The 19,472-nt window shown below is 44.4% G+C and overlaps 1 protein-coding gene across 2 annotated transcripts in view; it reads right to left on the bottom strand.

The window, feature by feature from the left end:
• sptb (spectrin, beta, erythrocytic) overlaps positions 1–19,472 on the bottom strand; it is a 44,681-nt gene that overhangs the window by 8,779 nt on the left and 16,430 nt on the right. For both annotated transcript variants that reach the window (XM_030044505.1, XM_030044506.1), the window contains 24 exons: positions 18,812–18,892; positions 18,481–18,596; positions 18,235–18,347; positions 17,955–18,142; positions 17,538–17,655; positions 16,275–16,433; positions 15,503–15,805; positions 14,832–14,982; positions 13,315–14,185; positions 12,644–12,781; positions 11,478–12,237; positions 10,723–10,925; positions 9,736–9,826; positions 8,825–8,971; positions 8,078–8,344; positions 7,312–7,536; positions 6,547–6,636; positions 5,802–6,092; positions 5,288–5,418; positions 4,528–4,732; positions 2,992–3,215; positions 2,561–2,711; positions 1,731–1,975; positions 67–205 (listed from right to left, as the gene is read on the bottom strand). In XM_030044505.1, coding sequence (XP_029900365.1) covers positions 67–205; positions 1,731–1,975; positions 2,561–2,711; positions 2,992–3,215; positions 4,528–4,732; positions 5,288–5,418; positions 5,802–6,092; positions 6,547–6,636; positions 7,312–7,536; positions 8,078–8,344; positions 8,825–8,971; positions 9,736–9,826; positions 10,723–10,925; positions 11,478–12,237; positions 12,644–12,781; positions 13,315–14,185; positions 14,832–14,982; positions 15,503–15,805; positions 16,275–16,433; positions 17,538–17,655; positions 17,955–18,142; positions 18,235–18,347; positions 18,481–18,596; positions 18,812–18,892 — 5,407 coding nt within the window. The remainder of the gene's footprint in view (positions 1–66; positions 206–1,730; positions 1,976–2,560; positions 2,712–2,991; positions 3,216–4,527; positions 4,733–5,287; positions 5,419–5,801; positions 6,093–6,546; positions 6,637–7,311; positions 7,537–8,077; positions 8,345–8,824; positions 8,972–9,735; positions 9,827–10,722; positions 10,926–11,477; positions 12,238–12,643; positions 12,782–13,314; positions 14,186–14,831; positions 14,983–15,502; positions 15,806–16,274; positions 16,434–17,537; positions 17,656–17,954; positions 18,143–18,234; positions 18,348–18,480; positions 18,597–18,811; positions 18,893–19,472) is intronic.

The raw sequence follows: 19,472 nt of genomic DNA, 5'->3' as shown, positions 1-19,472 counted from the left end.
TCTACAGCAGCAATTTTAGGCACAGCTGTGGATGAAGAGAAGTGGTGTTTCCTGCTGAAGCCTCACCTCGGCAGAGTCTCTGTGCTTGCGAGTCAGCAGGGCTTTGCCCAGATCTACACAGTCGGTGAATTTCGCGCCCCTGGCCTCGATCTCCGAGCGGATCCCCTGATGGTACTTCTGTAGCAGCTCCACGGATGAGACATCCCTGACGGAGAGGAGGAAAATGCGTTTAAATATTCTTTGTGGGTGATCGATTTGACATAAAGTGTTGCCTTTGTTGAGACAGTGGGAAGGCTGACGGAGCTACAGAGCGACGAGGGGAAGGGAGAGGCTCCGCAGGGATTAGAGCCAAGGGCAAGAAGGGGTTGGTTTAGCTCCGAGCAGCGATCTTAAAGTGGAAATTAGCAATCTATGACTTTTAGTGACCTCTACTGGTGAGTGTAGTGACTGCAACAACATCAACAAGTCTCCAGCAGTGCATATGATACCCCTGGGATGAATGAGCTAGCTAATTATAGCAGAGATCCAACCGAAACATCTAGTGAAGAGATAATATTATTTCATCATGCATGCAAAATATTGTAGTTCAGTACTTAAACGATTAGTAAAAGTTGTTAATATTACTTTCATTCACATGTGATTAGCTCTACATGGGTACGTGGCCCAACGTGGACCAGTTTGAACTGCTGAATTACTACTGGACAATCTGTACATACGAATGTAACGGCACGGGGTTGAAATGCTGCTGAAATCATATCTGACACCTGAGAAATTAACTAGCAGCTGTGCCTATCACCAAACTATATATAAGATGTGATGTGAGCTGTGAGTTATGAAAGAAATGCTGTTTGAAACAAGATTCAGACTGCATTTCTAACTTTATGTATTCAAGCCTGCATCTCATGCCTCAGCCTTAGCGGAGGATACTCATTCCTCTACTTCCCTCCAGAAAAGTGAAAAAAAAAGTCTCCTTAGAGAGGCAATTAATGTTGTTGCGCAGCATAATATATGCCAGTTGATTGCATCATATGTGTTTCTCTAAAACGCTTTAAAACATTATGCATACATACAAACACAGCCTCAGTAAAAACCCACTTTCTTACTCTGGCAGTGCAAGTGCCGCACTCTACACAATGAGCTACACACACCCATTTTACGCTTTTTCTCCCTAAAAATAAAACACATCCTTTTTGTTTGACCATCATAATTAATGTGAACTGCAACTGAAAGTCATCAAAAATTAAAGTGCTTTCAATTTGAGTTTTTCGCCCGTCTGAATCACACTTCCCTCTAAGATATAAACAGCAGTCTCTCGCAAACTGCAAACTGCCATAATCAGTGTTGATATTTCAGTGTGTTATTTTATGGTATATCATGTTTTATTTAAAGGTACCACAACGCGTTTTTCACTGTAAACACATTTGGTTTTGTTTACATTCAAAATAGCTCGCCAGAACACATTCTGCGTATGTGTCCTTGAGGCCTAATAAACATGTTGAAAGCGCTTCGCACCTCAAAGAACATTTGTAATGCCTTAGTCTGGAGTTTTTTTGAGAGCCGCATTGTTTACATCAGCGTGTGTAAAATGCTAATATGTGTAAGCTGGCCCCACGCTCATGATTTACTGGAAAAACAAAACAGGGAGGCTTTCCTAGAGTGCACTAGTGGACACAGTCGACCTGTAATCCATGTTTAGTGGACTGCGGAGCGTTGATCCCAGGCCCTCTTACCTGGGCTTCTCCTGAGTCTCTATCTGCTGGATGATGCTCTCCATCCAGGCCATCAGGTCTCTGACCATGGTGAAGAAGCGGAACTTCTCCGCCGTGTCGACCAGTCGCGCCCTGCGGCCATCGCAGGCGTCCAGCAGGCCCTTCCACGCCTCCTCCACCTCTTTCTCTGTGGCATGGATGGCAGCCGCCTTGTCCCCTGCATACTGGGCTTTGAGCCGCGTGGCCGTCTCCTGGAACTGCTGAACCTGGGTGTAGGAATGAATACAACAATTAGCTCATGAAATAAAAAAAAGAACTCGCCCTGCAGTTTGGGAAGGAATAAATAAATTAAAAAAAAACATTCCCTCCTTTGCCTGCTCTTTACTTCTTGAAAATTTACAAGCCTTCTAGGGACACAGGAATATTTTGCACACTGCTGTGATCATAATGCTTGTATTTTCTACTAGAGATTGCTGGTAACACTGAGGGAATAAATCATTTAGATAAAAAGGGGATGAACATTTTATTCGAGTAATTTTCTGGAGCCATGATTCTTAAGCTACGGGCAAAGATGCCATTTGTGGCCAACGTGACAAATGTTTTTTTTTTTTTTTTTTTTTTTTTTTTAATGGCCCTGGGTTGCAGGGCAAGAATACGTCTCGTCTGTGAGCTGTTAAAATATTTAACAATGCCCATCCAAGGCAGCTACTTATGGCTACTCATGCTTTGAATAAACACTTCACAGTTGCATCACAGTTCCGTACTCTTCCACCCTCTGAATATGAATCATCAAAGTTTGCCTTTTGGCTACTGCCTACCATGTTTGAAAAGGCTGACGCTCTGAGTTGTACCTGTTTGCCTAGAGCTGTGATGTCTCTCTCAAAGGCAGCGTGCATGCGATGGAAGGACTCGGCCTTGCTGAAATCCTCTCCCACATCATCGGGCAGCTCGTTCTGCTTCTCGAGGATCTGAGCCACCAGCTCCTTCCCATCGTCGAAGTACCTTAAAAAGAAAATCGATTTGTCAGTCTGTTTATCTCTCTGCTTGTCATCATCATATTCATCATCCTGGAGTATGTATAGTGTTCGAGTGAGATTTTTTGCGACTTAGTTATTGCATGAAGACGTCTTCTGATTCGATATCATTCGTCATCCTGCGTTCTTGCCTCTTTGGACACATTGTACTGAATTCTGGGATTAGCCACAAAACCCAGATGAGCCCAAATGAGCTCATTCCATTTTATGCACACATGGGCTGTCACATCGATGCTGCTTTTCCTTACTTGAGCAGCTCGTAGGATGCGGTGAGGAGCTGAGCCCGAGTGTCGATGAGCTCCAGCAGGTCAGCCCAGCTCTCATTGATGCTGTCCTTCCACTCCGCCATGGTGGCCGCCTCACTGTGGCCGGCCTCGATCAGCTCGTCTATCGTCTGGTTGACCATGTCCACTCGCTCCTGGCCCACCATCCCCGTCTCCCGAGCAAACTCACGGAACTTATCCCTCAAAATCTGCAGCGGGTTGGAGGGGATAGGACGGATATGAAAATAGTCAAAATGAGCTTGTTTTGCATGTAGGTTGGAATTTACATTTTTATTTAAGGCTGCATTGGCACATTTGCATATTGGAGGCCTAAATGGCTGTCAGAGAAAACTATTTTTGACCTAAGTGTCCAATAAAAAGCGAAACAACAACGTCCTCATACTTGAGTCATCTTTACGCACCGGCAACTATTTATATGGCACTTTTTTAAAAACAGAGTTACAAAGCGCTGTACATACATAAAATAGAGCAAAATGATGAAATGAGAAGACAAAAAATGTCCGTTAGCAAAAAGCAGGTATTACAGGGACAATTTCAAATATAAATATGAAATGATAAAATTATAAAACCAACAAAAAAATTAAAGAAATAACAAAAACAACAAAGATAAAAGCATCACAATCAGGAATTAAAAGCAGCTTTTTACATGTTGTTTTGAGGAGTCTTTTAAAATAGAGGAACCATTTCAGCACGCCTGATCTCCTCAGGCGAGGTATTACAAAGTGTGGAGGCTTTACTAGCAAATGCACAGTCAACTTTAGTTTTCAGCCGTGACTTTGGAGCGGATAACAGAGTTTTGCCTGAGGATCTCCAGCAGCATGTTTGGTCTTAAAGGGAAAGCAGCTCAGAGATACAAACAGGTGCCAAACCAGACAGGGCCTTCAAAGTGATTAAAAGACAACGGTAGCCAATGTAAAGGAGCTAAAATAAGTGTAATGCAGTCAAATTTTTTGGAACGAGTTAAGAGTCGAGCTACAAGTAAACGACATACTGTCATGCATCAGCTTGTGTTTGGCTATAACACATTTTGACCAGTATGATGCATCTCTTCTGTTAACAAAATCATGAATTTTTACGTGCAGGAATAACTCCTTCCTGCATTTTGATTTTAGAGTCCAGAGGCCATGTAATGCGACGTCTAAATGTGCAATCACTTCACATCGAACAATACCAAAAGGGAGGAGAAAGGCAAAAGATCCAGTGGTGAATGTCACTCATCATGCATGAAGAAGATTTTCTTTTTAGTAGCCATACCTGACATCAAAATTATATATAAGGAATTAAGGCAAACTTTAATTCCCATAGGTAGCATATGACATTCTTCTCACTTTTTAATTTGGTTAAGATGAGTGTATCATTGCACAGAAATTGAACAAAAGTGTAGCTGTGTGTGTATTCGTGCAGCTCTACAGGCCAGTGTGTGCTATAATATCATATGGTATCCCTGTATGGTATCAATATACGTGTGTAGGTGTTTGTTTGAGTATAGCGGCGCCTCACCGTGACATGGTCCAGGTCCTGGCCCATCTCCTGAGAGGAGGCCACCACGTCCTTCTCGGCGATCCAGTGCTCCAGGTCCTCCACCTCTCGGCTCAGCAGGAAGTGGTGGTAGGTGTGGTCCAGCTTCTTCCTGCGGTCCTCGGCCAGTTCCTTCAGCCCCGCGTACTGCTTGTCCACCTGGCCCTGTCGCCTGATGATGTCCTCGCTGCGGACGGGCGTAAACAGACGGGGAAGGAAAAGACAGATAGGACGAGGGAGACAGACAGAGATTAAGAAAGCAGCCGAGAGAACAAAACAAAAGAGCAAAGTAAAGTATGCAGAAAGTGGTTTCTGTTAAACTCACTCTAAAACAGATAGGGAGATAGGGACTCTCCATAGACGCCTCAAAGTTGTGGAAGAATCTTCCTTTTGATATTTAATCAGCAGACTCTGTTCTGCTTTTTAAGAAAGGTTTTTAAACCTATTGTTACCCATTTGCTTTTAATTTTCAATTTTTCCCGCTTTGTTCTTATCTGGATATCTGTTTTCATGTTCTTACTTGTGATGTTTTACCCGCTTCTCTCTTTTCATCTGTTTCTATGTGCACATTTATGATGTCGGTGTGTGTCAGCATTCTTGTGCTTAACTTCTTGCCTTTTTTGTCACATAAGTTTTGCTACATAAGTAAACTTGACTGTGATCTTTAGCTCTAGATGTGCGATTAGGAAACAGGATTTATCGCCCCCCCCTGCGTGCTTATCATGCTTCTCAATGCACTGACCCGTCGGGGTGATCCTCAGCAAACATTTTCTGTGCACGGTCAGCCAGCTTCTGGATGGAGTCGGCGTAGTCGTCCACCGCCTGTTTGAGGATGAGGTGCCGCTTCAGCATCAGCATGGCACTCTGCTCATCCTGGAGAGATGGAGGAGGAGGAAAGAGGAGAGGGGGAAGATGAATGGGGAAAAGGGCAGGAGAAGGAAGGGGGAGAAAAGGGGGCAGCAAGAGGGAGGGGAGGCAGAAAAAAACGAGCAAAATGAGTTGGGGAGAAGTAAACATCTGAACAAAATGAAGTCGTTCAGCTGAGCTCTCAAAGGAGGGTGTCACTTTATGGAAAATATGTCACCGTAATTGAAGAAAGAGCTGACTGTGTAATCATGTTAATGTGTGGGATCCCACCTGTTCACCACACAACACGGTTAATTAATGACCCGTACAAAATCAGCTCCAGCACTGTGACATCTGCAGCCACTTCCCTGGACAAATTAGGCCGCCTCCTCGCTTCCTCTGCTCCTCACCTTGGCCTTCTCATCAGCGATCATGTAAAGCTCCTGCTCTCCTATCCAGGCCTCGGCCTCGTCCGCGTCGTTGTAGTACTGCTGGGCCAGGTTGGAGCCGTTGAGCCTGTCTCTGCGCTTGTCCATCTCGTCCTGCAGGCGCGACCACGCCTCCTCCAGCTCCGTCACCTGGTCCGTGATGCGGTCAGCCTCCGGCCTGTCCTCCGCGCTGGCAGCGGCCGCCATCCTCCTTCCCCGCTCCAGCACCTCGTCGACGCGAGGCTGGTGGCCCTCGATTTCCCTCTGCAACGTCTGACGGGCAGAGAAGAAGACAGCGAAGGGCTTAAAATGGAAGAGTATGCAGCATCACCACGGAGCCGACACTGTGTTTTACAGCTAATGACACAACTCTGCATTAATCTTCTTTCCAGGGCTACATCCCCGTTGAGGTGGTCAGCTTTTACCTTATATGAAATGGAGTTTACCAGTGTCTTAACAGCTCTCATAAACTTCTCTGATATAAATTAATGATGAGAGGTAGAATAAAAAGCATGAATCTCTTCCAAGATACAAAAAATATGCTGTTTTCAGTGGCTTAAAGGAACAGTGCTGTTGCTGTTTTTTCCCCTTTCTGAGCATTGTTATCTTGATTACCAACTACAAATCAAAGTTTACTACATGATGTGCCACATCACCACCGGGATACTGTTGTAGTGATTCACATCTAACTGGAGCTCTTCTTCTATTCTACATACAGATTAGTTACCTGGTTCTTCTTCAACAGCATTTGCACAGTCTGAAGATTGTGGCCGTGCTCTTGTGACATTGCCAGGGGCATCCTCTCTTTTACCCAGAGCTGAGAGAAAAAACAGTAAAAGAAGAAGAAGAAGAAGAAGAAGAGGAAGGATTTAGAGCAAACAGCTGACTCTGATCTCGTTTGAGCAAACAACTTTACAGATCTCAGATATACTCAGGGTGTAAAAAAAAAAAACATTAGGACCCGTTTCCTAATATTGAATTTTCCCCTATAACTAAATTCATGTCTGAGTGGTCTCAACGATTAAAAATCCTTCTTTAGCCCGTCTACTCCACTTCATCTACATATCCTCCACGTGTCTTAAGTGGATTTAGGCAGTGAAACCAATAAGGAATTATAGCTTTTACCCAGATTCACCTGGGGAGTCAATTTCATGGAATACTTGGCACACTAACTGTATTTGAAAAGTTCAACTCCAAATCAATTAATAATGATTTTGAGGTAAAAAGAAAAAAAAAAGAAAAAGAAAGAAAAAAAAAAAGAAAGAAAATCCCTGAAGTTCAGCAGTGGAAGTGTCTACAATATAGATCCTCCACTCTCTAAAAAGTATTACATTACTGTCAGCCAAGGGCGAACACTAAGTCAGCCACTCGCTTTTACGCTTTTACAAAGTAAATGTACATCATTTATTCTAATTGTGTACTATCAGTCATCTCGTGAGATTAGGAAGCTTCAGCCCCTCCAGTTTCTTTCCACAATTGGATTCGTGCTCACAAGCTCATCAGCCAGGTCTCTGTAGAACTGATGGACAGCCTTGGCGGCCTCCAGCTTGCCCTTGCGCTGGGCCAGGGGCGTGAGGAGCTGCTGGAAGTCCCGCTGCAGGGCCTGCTGCTCGGCCTCCAGCTCCGGCTGGTCCTCCCTGCCTCCTCCGTGCTTCTGGACGGCCTCCTGGAGCTCCTCCAGCTCCCGTGCCCGGTCACGCACCTGGTTCTCCGTCATCTGACATGGGAGAATGGTGAGAACTGATCAGAGACATGAGAGAATAAGCTATAACCTGATCGCTGCACTGTAAATCCACCTTATGTTTAGTCGGCCTTATATGTGTGAACTTATGATATATAGTATCAGGCATCTGAAAATAGAGTCTGAAATCAAACAAAACACTCAAATCATCCTAATGATAATGTTATTTGTTTATACTGTAGGCCATTCACCCTGCAGTGCTCTTCAGATGGGCTCAGTTTATAACACCACATTACAGACTATAATGACATCTAATGTGTCACTGTTAGGTTAACACACACACACACACACACACACACACACACACAAAACTATCCAAAATAGATGCTCACACTCTCAAATAAACCTAAGAAAGCCTGAGAGCCAGGGAAAGCACATTGCATAAAAAGCCAAATCTGATACCGCAGTAGTTTTACTTTCATGGCAATATTTAAGTATATATTATTTAAGCTTGGAGTTATATACAAAGGATTGGCACACACATGAAAGTGTATGTACGTGTAAGTAAGACACTGACCTGGTGCTTCTTGAGCAAGATGTTGGCGTTAGTCAGGTCTTTAACCTCCTCATCTCCACTCTGGAGCTGCTGCTGCAGCTGACCGAGCCACTTCTTCATGTCAGCCAGGCTCTGGTCGAACAGCTCCGAGCGGTTGGCATCAAACAGCAGCCGGGCCTTCTCCTGGGTCGTGGACTCCAGTTTGTCCCACAGTTCATGGAGCTTGGCCAGACGCTCCTTCACTATGGGCTCAAATTCAGGCTTGGACTCCATCAGCTCATGACCCTCCTGTATACAAAAAATATACATGTTACATATCCTGTGAATATCTGATTTCATCATTCAGGAGGATCAAGTCACATTAAAAGTATCATTAGAGGATTTCAGATACTTCATGCTATCAGTCATTTTCCTGAGGTACTTTTTTAAATGCTGAATGTCTCATTTTGGGGCAAACCCTTATATTTAATCAATACTCTTTTGAATGACAATTCAGGATCCAACAAGGGTGACGGGGCTAATGCTACTTAGTGAGTAATAGTGTATTTAAATGAACCTGGGTTCCAGGAAAAGAGGTTAAATTGTTCATATGCACTCTCAATTGAAATGTTTACCCTTACAATATCCTGCTAGAGTTATTACACCCACAGAGCCAAAGGATAAAAAGCTCTACATGTGGATCCAGGAACGTTTTTCATGTAAAAACACAGTTATATCCCCACGTTCTATATGAAATCCACTGGCACACACACACACACTCATCCCGACCTGGTCTACTTTGTTGAGCCAGTCTTTGTTGGAGGCCAGCTCAGCCATGAAGGCTTGGTGTTTCTGCCACTTGCTGTGGAGGTTCCTGGCCTCGTCGTATGATGTGTCCTGAGCCGTCAGCATCTTCTCATTGATCCACAGAGTCAGCTGAATGGAGCGGAAGAGAAAATATTATGTAGGAGCAGAGCTGATTCAACCTTGGTCTCCCATATGGGAAACTGATCATCTAAGATTCATGAGGAGAAAAACATGTATATCCCAGTGCTTGCCCTGAGAGCGGTTATGAAAGTTGTCTGAAGAGAGGAAAATGTCAGCATATTGAATAGGCGCCTGGGTGAGTGTGTGTGTGCACCGTTTTCATCTTTATCTCTGGAAACCAAACATCTGCCAATTAGCCAAAATGAAACTGACCGCTCAATTACAGATACACATTTAGCCTTACAAAGTCTCAGTAAAGCACTAAACAAAGCAGAGAGTGTTGACCGTGATAACTAGGAGATATTAAGAAGAAAACATACAGTGACTAGGATTTTTTTAAATGTAAAATAATATTTAAAAAATTGAAGAGCTCATTTGCAAAAACAGATATCTCCATTTGAATTTATTAAAACCTTTTTAAACTTTTTGGAATTTTATTAAAATTTACTTTACATTTATTTCTATTTTTATATGTTTATTTAGCCTGGCATAATTGTTATTATCCTAAATCATGCTTTGTTTGTGTGTGTATGCGTGTGTGTGTGTTCATTTTAAGAATGGCCTTTATCTGTTTTTGCAAATGAACTCTTCATTTAGATTTATAATAATAATTAATGTAATAACTGCAACTGTAATGATAAATTAATGTATTGTAACTAATCGTTTAAGCGATTTTACCCAAAAGTTGCATGAATACGGAACAGTGAACTCACATCCTGAGTGTTTTGCAGGAAGTGCTGCAGGTCGCGATTATCTCTGAGTTTCTCTGACACCTCCTGGGCTCTTCTTTTATTGGTGTTATGCCTGAAGGTCAAACACAAACGCAGGAAACACATCAGATCATCAGACTGCAGAGAGAGTGCATCTTCCCTCCACCAACACCTCTGTTGGTGGCATAAGTCAGACACAGAACACATGGCTGAATGGCAGAGAGGCTAAATCCATAGCGCCTCCCCCACACAGAAAAATACCTGACACAGTTACCTAAAACAGCCTCCCGCAACCCAGCGAAGAGTAGCTCTCACTTTGAGATCAATATCCATCATTGCGGGCGCCTGTCTACCAAGCCGGATGGTGGGAGCTAATGGGGCAACCATCCATTCCCTCTCGGCTGCTTCTTACTGACACTAATGATGCTGTGCTGAGAAAGCTGCCTCACTGGTAGTGGGTGGGCGAGCCGCTTGATTAACACTGACATGTTACACTGACATATGAGTGAGGGAGGAACAGGTGACTATTCTTCTGCTGACAATCAGCTGCTCAGGATAACCTAGGAAACATTAAAGAGGTACAAAGAGCTCTAATCATCTTTCAGTGGACTAAAATACGATGGAGATAGAAAGAAGGGAATGGGAGAAAGTATATTTCATCACGTTTTCATCTCCCGCCCCGTTTGAGTTGGCAGGTAATCATCGTCAAGTATGTCATGTTCCAAGATTTGAGATTGACAACCCAACATAAAGTCTGACATGTGAGAACTTTTGGGGATTTTACCCACTGGAACTGCAACATCACACTCACATATTGTAAGAATGAGCCTTTTGCCCAATGTACGCTGGCATCAGGGCCCCATAAGCCTAAAGACGAATAAGCGGGTAGGAAAATGCATGCACAGATGGTGGTACCATTCAGCTGCTTTTCCACAGACACCCTATGTAGACCACAACAACGAGAGTAACAAAACCGACATCAAGACTAACCTGTCTCGGATGGAATCCATTTTTTCTTGGACTTTCCCAGAGTAGAGGTTCTTACTGTCCACCAGCCGCTGTCCTCCCTGCAGGGCGCCGTCGATCTTGTCTTCGTTGGCCTCCATGGTGCTCACAAAGTCCTCATGCTTCTTCAGAGCCATCTCCGCCCCATCCAGAGTGTCAGGCTTGTCTATGTGGGCCAAGGTGTACTCCTGAAAACACAGCAGCCAAAATAAAGCAGTGAGCGAACAGCAGAGACTTCCGAAGCTGCATTTGTGATGAGGGCTGACCCAACTCAACCAGCACAAACATGCCGTGTGCTAACTGACCGTGCTGCATTCTTCATACCACATTCTTTTAAATAGCACTGCAATGGCGCTGTTATGCTGCACTCGCTGAGGAATGATGAAGACAAAGTGCAGTTTTTTTCTTTTATCTTGTGCAATGAGAAAAAACAAGGGAAATTTAACACTATTTTTAGGGAGTCTCTTGCATCTCCTGTTCTTTTGAATGTGGCTGCTTGACACAAGTTGAAGTGTCAGTTTCTCGTTAATTCTGAAACCCCAATGCACAACTGCAAACGTAAAAACTTCCAGCAAATTCCGAATCATAAGCTGAAAAACAACTTAAGAATCACAATCACAATGAGAGTTATTCTATTTTAATGACAGCTTACACTTACTATTGCACCGACTAACACATTCGGGTGAGAAAGTGCAATTTGACACTCACAGGCAGGACCTTGTGTAAAAAATTACATTCACCTGGTTGTTGAGGATGGCCTCCACAGCCTTGGCATCCCTCATGAACTGCTGGAAGCCAAGGCCCTGGTCCAAGAAGGTCTTACGGCTGTCCCACATCTTCTGGAGCTCATACCAGCCACGGTCCAGGCCGCTCAGCCTCTGCTCTAGCTGCTGGTACTGAGGGTCGTCCTCCTGATCCTGAATGACCTGGGCACCGGTGTCCTTCACACGGAGATAGTCCTCCTCATGGCTGTTTATGTCTTCGTGCACCGCGTCGTGAAGGCTCAGCAGCTGCTCAGCCTCCGGCAGCGTGGTGGGCATTTCCTCTGACGCCACAGCCTTCTGGGCCTTGTAGAGCCAGGACTGGAAGTCGTCCATGTCTTGGAGGAAGGTCTGCAGCTTGCTAACCTCACCCAGTGAGTCCTCTCTGTCTTTCAAGGTCTTCCTCAGCGTGTCCCAAGCATCGTCCAGCTCCCCTCTGCGGCCCAGGATGTCAGCTCCGTAATCTGGGTGGTCCTTGGCTAGCTGCTCAGCCTCTTGCCTCAGGAAGGTGAGCTTGGTATCGATGGCGGCCAGATCTCTCTCTATGCCAAACAGTTTCCGCTGAATAGTCATGACAGCTGCCAGGTCGTTGCCCAGGTCCTGTGTGGACTCGATCAGCCGTGTCTTGTCTTTGATCCAGGCCTCTGTCTCATCACACTCCAGCCCATAGTTTTGCAGACTAACTGCAGAATCCACTTTCCTCTTCTTATCCTCCACCATGGCCTTGAAGGCCTCCCACCTGAGAATGAGAGCATAGTTTACTGAATATACTGTGAGTTTACACATCAACAGCTTCACTCCAGGACACTGTATACAACACTGAATCACTGCTCAATATTACACAAATATAACTACAGAATCATCTTATACATTGCTGTTTTGTAAGAAAAGGGCTTTAGTTTGCCAATAACCTCAGCAGCAATTCATAGTCAGTTCTCCTTTCATGTCAGGAATCACTCTAGTAGAGTGGGTGTTAGATCATTGAAATGCTGGATTTCTCAATTTACAGTATACAGTGAAACTCTTCATAATCCTCTGGGAAAGGTGAAAATGCAAAAGTGTTATTTACTGCATAATATGCTAGAAACTTAAATGCACAGTATACAGCAAAATTAACCACACGTCATCTAACGTATTGAAGATACCTCTTATTCAGACGTGTCTGACATTCCTTGACCTCTTTGGTGCGTGGGTGTCTGCCGTCCTCAAGCTGTTTTACAGCTTTGTTAACATCATCAACCCTTGACTGAACATTTGCCATATCCTGAGCTAGAATGCTCAACCTGTGAACAGAAAGAAATGTATTATTACAACCAGGGGCGGACTTACCATTAGGCAAAACTAAGCGGTTGCCTAGGGCCCCAAGTTCCTGAGGGCCCCATAAAACTCCTCATACACTTATGGTTAGTACAGTTATTACTTATTTGCGCACATCAATTATGTTTTTGATTAAAATCCTTTCGCTAAAATGCCAGCAGAATGCTTATCGTATTATGTGTGTCTCGGGGCCCCTGTTTTGTGTGTTGTCTTCTCATTTCAGAGGGCCCCATGCCTGCCTTTGCCTTGGGCCCCAAATTTCTTAAATCCGCCACTGATTACAACAAACATGGAACAATGTCATAAATAATACATAAACACATGATCATCAGACCTGAAACAATGCTTAGTTTTTATTTTAACCTGCACTGAGTATGACTGGCTTTTTGTGTCACCCTTATGACATATTGTTAAGTATACCTTCTGATACAGGTCTGTACAAATTCTTTTATCTAGATGCAAAATTCCTCTGTAGATCATGTTTATAGTTTTTATGTACCTATTCTGTACAACTTCCAGGTCCTCCAGCTTCTCAGGCACCTCCAAGCCCACCAACCACGTCTCCTTCTGGCCCATCCACAGCTCACAGGCATCTGTCTCACTGAAGATAGTGTACAGGGCCATAGTGTCATCCAGCTTCTTCTGTCTCAGGTCAGCCAGGGACATGAGCTCCATGTACAAGTCCTTGATGTCTTTCAGACGTCTCTCAATGTCTGGGGTGTTTCGTAGCTCCTCTGGCAGCGAGTTGGCTTGTTTGGTCAGAGCATCAATCGTAGCTCCATTCTTGACTGCTTCATTCTTCAGGTCGTTGTGCTTTTTCAGTAGCCTCTGGGTGGTGTACTCATCATGACCAACATCATCACTGCTCATCTGCCTCTTGGCATCCAATAGCCAGGCCTTGAGTTCATCAGCATCTCCCTGAAACTGGAAGAACCTCTGAGTGTCCTGCAGGTTCTGTTTCCGAAACGCTGCCAGCTCCTCCAGCTGCTGCCACTGCCTCCTGACGTCGTCCATGCGTTCTTGAACCTTCGGGGTGCCAAAGTGCTTGGCCTGGATCATCTTATCTCCCTCAGCCATGACCTGCTGGAGGTGGGCACGGCGGGCCCCAAGCTCGTCCTCGAAGGCACTGTGTTTGCTCTGGAGGAGCAGCACGCTTGCTAGGTCCTTGCCATAGTCCAGGGAGGAGAAGATGTGCTCCTTCTCCTTGATCCAGCTCTCCAGCTCTGCCATCTCCCACAGGAAGTTCCAGAAGCGGCGGGACTGCTCCAGACGAGCCCGGCGCTGGGCTGCCAGAGCCAACAGCTCCTGGTAGCACAAGTCCAGGTGCTGCACCCTGTCCCGGATCACCTGGGGATCACATGGCTTGTAGCCTAGGAAAAGAATGAAGGAGAACAGAAGATTTATTATTGATTCATTTTGTTTTGGCTTTTTTTCCAACTCATTTAAATGTTTTCATTGTCAAGGCATGCTGAGCTGAGAATCTCAGTGTGTGTACATAAGTCAAAGGCAAGGAGACACAATGCTACTTCATCACATTTTTACCTATGGGGCAATTTAGGATCTCAAATCCACCTGCACATCTTTAAGATGTGGGCAAAAATTAATGCAAGAAAAAAAAAAGAATGAGAAGAACTCCTTTTTGCTTTGAGGTGACAGTGCTAACCACTTTTATGTATTAATTGTATTTGTTGATTTTAGTGGCTTATCTTACAAACACAATGTATATTAACTAACACTACTCTGAATGCAAATATAAATAACTTTTAGCATTTATCATGTTACCTTTTGCTCGTTAGATCACCTAAAAGATCTGTTTGTCCACCTTTTAAAACTCAAGATCCAAATTAAGAATTTATTGTCCTGCCCTTGAGGCAAGAAAAGAAATTGCCTCATCTGTCATGTGGAGAAACCTCCAGGATTAGGCCTGCAACCCAGTTAGGGTCCCGACCCCTATCTAGTGAAACCAGGATATACACAATACATTTCCAGCGGTAGCAGATTAACCACTGCACTTACTGTCTCCATTGGCGAACTTAAGGGCAGCTGCGTTGGCACTCTGTACCCTTTCTGCCTGCAAAGCGATGTCATTCTCCACCAGAGCATGTTTCTGTAACAAGTCTTCCACTTCAAGCAAGTGTTTACCAAAGTCAGGGGACAGCAGCCGAGCCTGGGGAGAGCAGGAAAGGAAAAGGCATAGGACCATGTTGTACATAGAGTATGTGTAGAACTATTGACATGAAATTTAATGAAGGAGTTACTGATACTATCCAAAGTAAATACATATAGATCTGATTGCTGGATACACTGTTATATTTGCATAAATAGTATTATAAGTTCAGTAATTTTGTAATATAATTTATATGCAGATTTTATATGCAGACATTCAGATCCATAACATTAATTATTAATGATGTTCAAATCCTGTTTGGAATAAGTTTTAATGGAGCTAGTCATTAGATTGTTCCAATGTAAATGTGCACTTTCAGTGTCTCAGCTTCACCAGTATTTCCTTTTATTTCAGGTGATTGGCTAGAGACATGATCTCATGACCAGAGCGTCACAGCAGCAGCAACAAGTCCTGACAAGTGTCCTGACAGTGAAGCAACACTTGTTTATTCATCGTATGTCACTTTAAATTAGTTTAATGCCTAAATCGTATTAGTTGTGTTGTGCCCTCCATCCTGCACCTTCATGTCATCCATCCAGTTGATGATGTGGAGCATCTCCTGGAAGATCCTCTGCAGGGTCAGGTTCTTCTCCAGTCGCCCCCCGCGGGCCTTCAGCAGCTCCTGCAGGTAGTCCCACAGACGCAGGATGTTGTCTTTGCGCGCGTCAATCCGCTTGGCGTCATGGTAACGCTCAGACTCCAGCTCCTTTGAGATGGCCACCATGGCCTGAACACGCTCCTCATATGCAGCAATGTCCGTCTCAATGGCATCATGCTTCTTCTTCGCTGCCTCCACTGCTGGCAGGTCATAGCCAAAATTATCCTGGGGGGGGGGGGGAGGGGGAGAACTTCATGACTCATTCTATAAACAAACCTTGGGCAGAAATAGTAAGAGATACTTTATGTTGACAAATGGAAAGAAGGGAGAAAGATAAATTAATTCATTCCTAAGCACATGATTTGAGCTGTGCTCTGTAAGGACAGGGTACAGCTCCTAGTTAGTGACAGTGAAAATCTCTACTGCACAAAGTTATTATTTACCATTTTCAAGAAACATCCAATTATTGATGCAGGAAGTTTTTTTTCCCCGTTCCAATTGCTTTACACATTGTACTAAGAAACGCGCTGTCTTTGCAGCTGACACATTTTAATTAAAATATCAGCTTTTGCACCTCTCATCAACAATTATCAGGTGTGCACAAAACCTGTCTCTTTTATTTAATTAAAGCGAGATGGAATCTGTGCTGTTACATAAAAGCTGTACTTCTGCTGTTGCCTGAGAAAAGTTTTACCTGAGCCACTAGTCTCTGGTTCTCCAGGAGCCAGGTCTCCCTCATGGCAGCCTTCCTGTCGAATCTCCTGGCCATCTGCTCCAGCTTCTCCTGTCTGATCAGCTCATCCCTCAGGACGCGCTCCCGCTCATGCTCCGCCCTCTCCAGACGCTCCCAGGCCTGCACACAGATGCATGAGAAGTTTCAGGAGAGTCTGTAGGTTTTGCAACTTGGCAGAGAGTCGATAGACATAATCATGGTGTTAATAGGAATATAATTCTTTATTAAACATGGTTGGGAGTTTCTCTTGTGATATGCCCACATCTACAGGGAGAATAAAGGGCAAGGTCAGCTACAAAACAACCACCCCTGGAGGCTGTACGGATTCAGTGTCTTGCAAAAGGACACTACGGCAAGGGTGATTCTTGCTGACATACAGGCTCCAGCCCTGGTCCTCTGTTTGGAGGACAGTTTCAACACTCACTTCGCCACTGCCTATCCTAAGCACCTCGCAATAACACGAGTGAATGCATTTTTAATTTTGAGCTGCCAGGAAGAATCAGACTCCAACAGCTGCTGTGTCAGTGATATGTTCTTCCTGTTACAGAACCACTTTTTAAATCGTTTCATGTCTGATTTTCATGCTATCATTCTTGCTGCTAATAAAGGCGAATTTCAGTAAATCAATAATTTACCCCGCAGGATTACTAGTATAATTCAATTCATTCATGGCATAATTCTTACCTTGGGACTGTATTCAGCAAAATGATTCTATTTTGTCTGAAATGTGTGCCTGTGCCTAAACTCAAGACTTTTGTGAGGCAGGGACACCGGTCCAAAAACAGATAATCTTCTTTCTTGCCCTCTGTGAGGATTTAGGTCAGGAGGAGTCGTTTTTGTTTTGTATATACTGTGGGTCTGCAAAGCCCTTTGAGGCTGTCACAGTGATTAAGGGCTCTAAATAAACTTGAACTTTAAAAATCCCAACAGTGGGGCAAGAGCAGTGTTGCCTCCTGGTTCTTAAGTCTGCATTACAAGTGAAGAGATGCGGTTTTCTGAACTTATTCGTCCGCTGTTCTATTATTGACCTCTATCTGCTCGGTCATCATATCCACAGTGCAAAAGATTGTTTACTGAAAATCTCAAGTGAGTAAATATCATCTGAAAGCACCCGTAGTCATCCCTACAATACGGTCACAATATGAACACTGGTGTTTTTTGGTGAAAGATATTTTGATCTTTGATTTTTGTCCGTATCGCCCAGCCCGAGCTCAGGGCTCTCACCCTGTTGATGTCTGCGACAAGAGCTCCCTCTTTAGGAGTGTAGACCCTCTGGTTGTTGGCCCTCATGCGGCTCTGGATGGTGAACAGCAGCACCTCAAGGTTACCTTTCTCCTGGAACCTGGGCGGCAACACAAAAAGTTAAATAAAACAGCATAAAAAACCAAGATACTTCAGCCACAAGTGGATGGATATTAGTGAATGTTGAAAAAAGCACAAATCACACAAATCAACTAGTTATTTTAATAGGCGTTGTGTAACATGTATTCACTGAAAATGAAAACAGCAGGTGGCTTGACTAGGGCGAAAATTAAGTCAGTTGAAAGTAAGTGGGTTACAAATAGAATAAAATAGAATAGATTTGAACTGAGATGAGTTGAATGCAGTGCAGTGTAATGCTGGCCTGGCTCATGGACTCACTTGGGCGGCTTCTCTACAGTGCGGTAGGAGTTGAAGGCCTGAAGCTGCTGCTGCACTCCGGTCAGAGAGTTGGCCAGTTTCCGGTTGTTCAGCACGATGATGGTCTGCTCGATCCACGTCAGAAGGTCTGATGCCAGCGTCTCGTACTTGTCAATCATCTTCTCGGTCTCGATGGCATGATCCAGCACCTGAGGAGGAAAAATCGGCGGTTAGGGGCAAAGCACGCACGCACGCACACACGCGCGGGGGAACGGTGCGCGCGATCTCACGTTTCCCTCACCTTTCCGACCCTTTTGCCCTCGACGGCGAGCTGCTTCATCTTCGAGAAGTAGTGATAGAACGCCACGACGTATGTGATGATGGACTTCTCATCTGGATTCTCAGTGAACACATCTATAAACCAAGAGGAGCAGACAAGCAAGTCACAGCCAAGGCAGAGACGTCACCGGCCCTGAGGTCTCGTTCCAGCGGGCTTAAGGCTCATAAACATTTGGTTCTACATGAAGCCGCAGCCTCCGCCACTTGCCTTCTGGGTCTAAGAGTTTGGTCACGCCAAGTTTCTGCTCTGCTACGTTGAAGGCATTCTGGAGGTTGTGGGTCGGGTTGGACCTCTTCAGGCTGTTATAGTCAACCAGATCTGGCCTGAGAGAGCAAGACAGATACAAAGATGAAGAGAGAGAGAGAGACAGGGAAAGAGAAAGAGAGGGCAAATAAAGAACAAGACAGCGAGAGAGTGAGCGAGATGAACAGGGAGAGGAGAATGAACAAGAGAGACACTGAGCAGACGGGTTCTGTGGGTGTTTACATTTAGGAGACAGGGCTTGCGAGAGTGGATTTGGCTATTCATCTCCCCTTACCGGTGTTTGTGTATGAGAGCGTTGAAGGCCATGCCGTCTTTCCAGCTGGTGGTGAAGTTGGTGATGTTGACATTGGGATAGCTGCGAAACAACAGACAGGGGACGTCATTGACTAAATATTAGGGACGCTGCCGAGAAGCTCCTGCTCTAAATCAACGCCTGGGATCGGCTCTGTTTCCCACCAGAGGTAATCATGAGGCACTGGCTGTTGTAGCTTAAGCCCTAAGCACAATCAGGTGCAGCATTGCCTCATCTGAAGCATCCACATGCTTCAGAGGTCATAAAATTAATTGGGAATCCTACATGTAAATCGAAATGGATGCTACTGACTGACAGCTTTTTATCTTTAAAAAAAAAAAAAAAATTACCCTTAAAAGATTTTATTATTGGTTCAGAATTGTTTTTATGGTCACAAAACTACTTCTCCTGTAAGACCATGTGTACCATCAGTTCAAGTAAGAGAGAGAGAGAGAGAGAGAGAGAGAGAGAGAGAGAGAGAGAGAGAGAGAGAGAGAGAATGAATTGCAGTTTTGATTTTGTGACAACAGTGATGTTTTGGGAGTGATCCATGTGAATGTTATTGACAAGTCCAAGAGAACTATCATATAAAAAACCCCTCAGAGTTTTTGTGCAATTGAAAACCCTGAAGGGCTCCAACCTC

This window comes from Myripristis murdjan, chromosome 22, assembly GCF_902150065.1.
Source record: "Myripristis murdjan chromosome 22, fMyrMur1.1, whole genome shotgun sequence".
In the NCBI taxonomy this organism is placed as follows: Eukaryota; Metazoa; Chordata; class Actinopteri; order Holocentriformes; family Holocentridae; genus Myripristis; species Myripristis murdjan.
The sequence above is the reverse complement of the archived record's forward strand: the minus strand, read 5'-3'. Positions and strand labels throughout refer to the sequence as shown.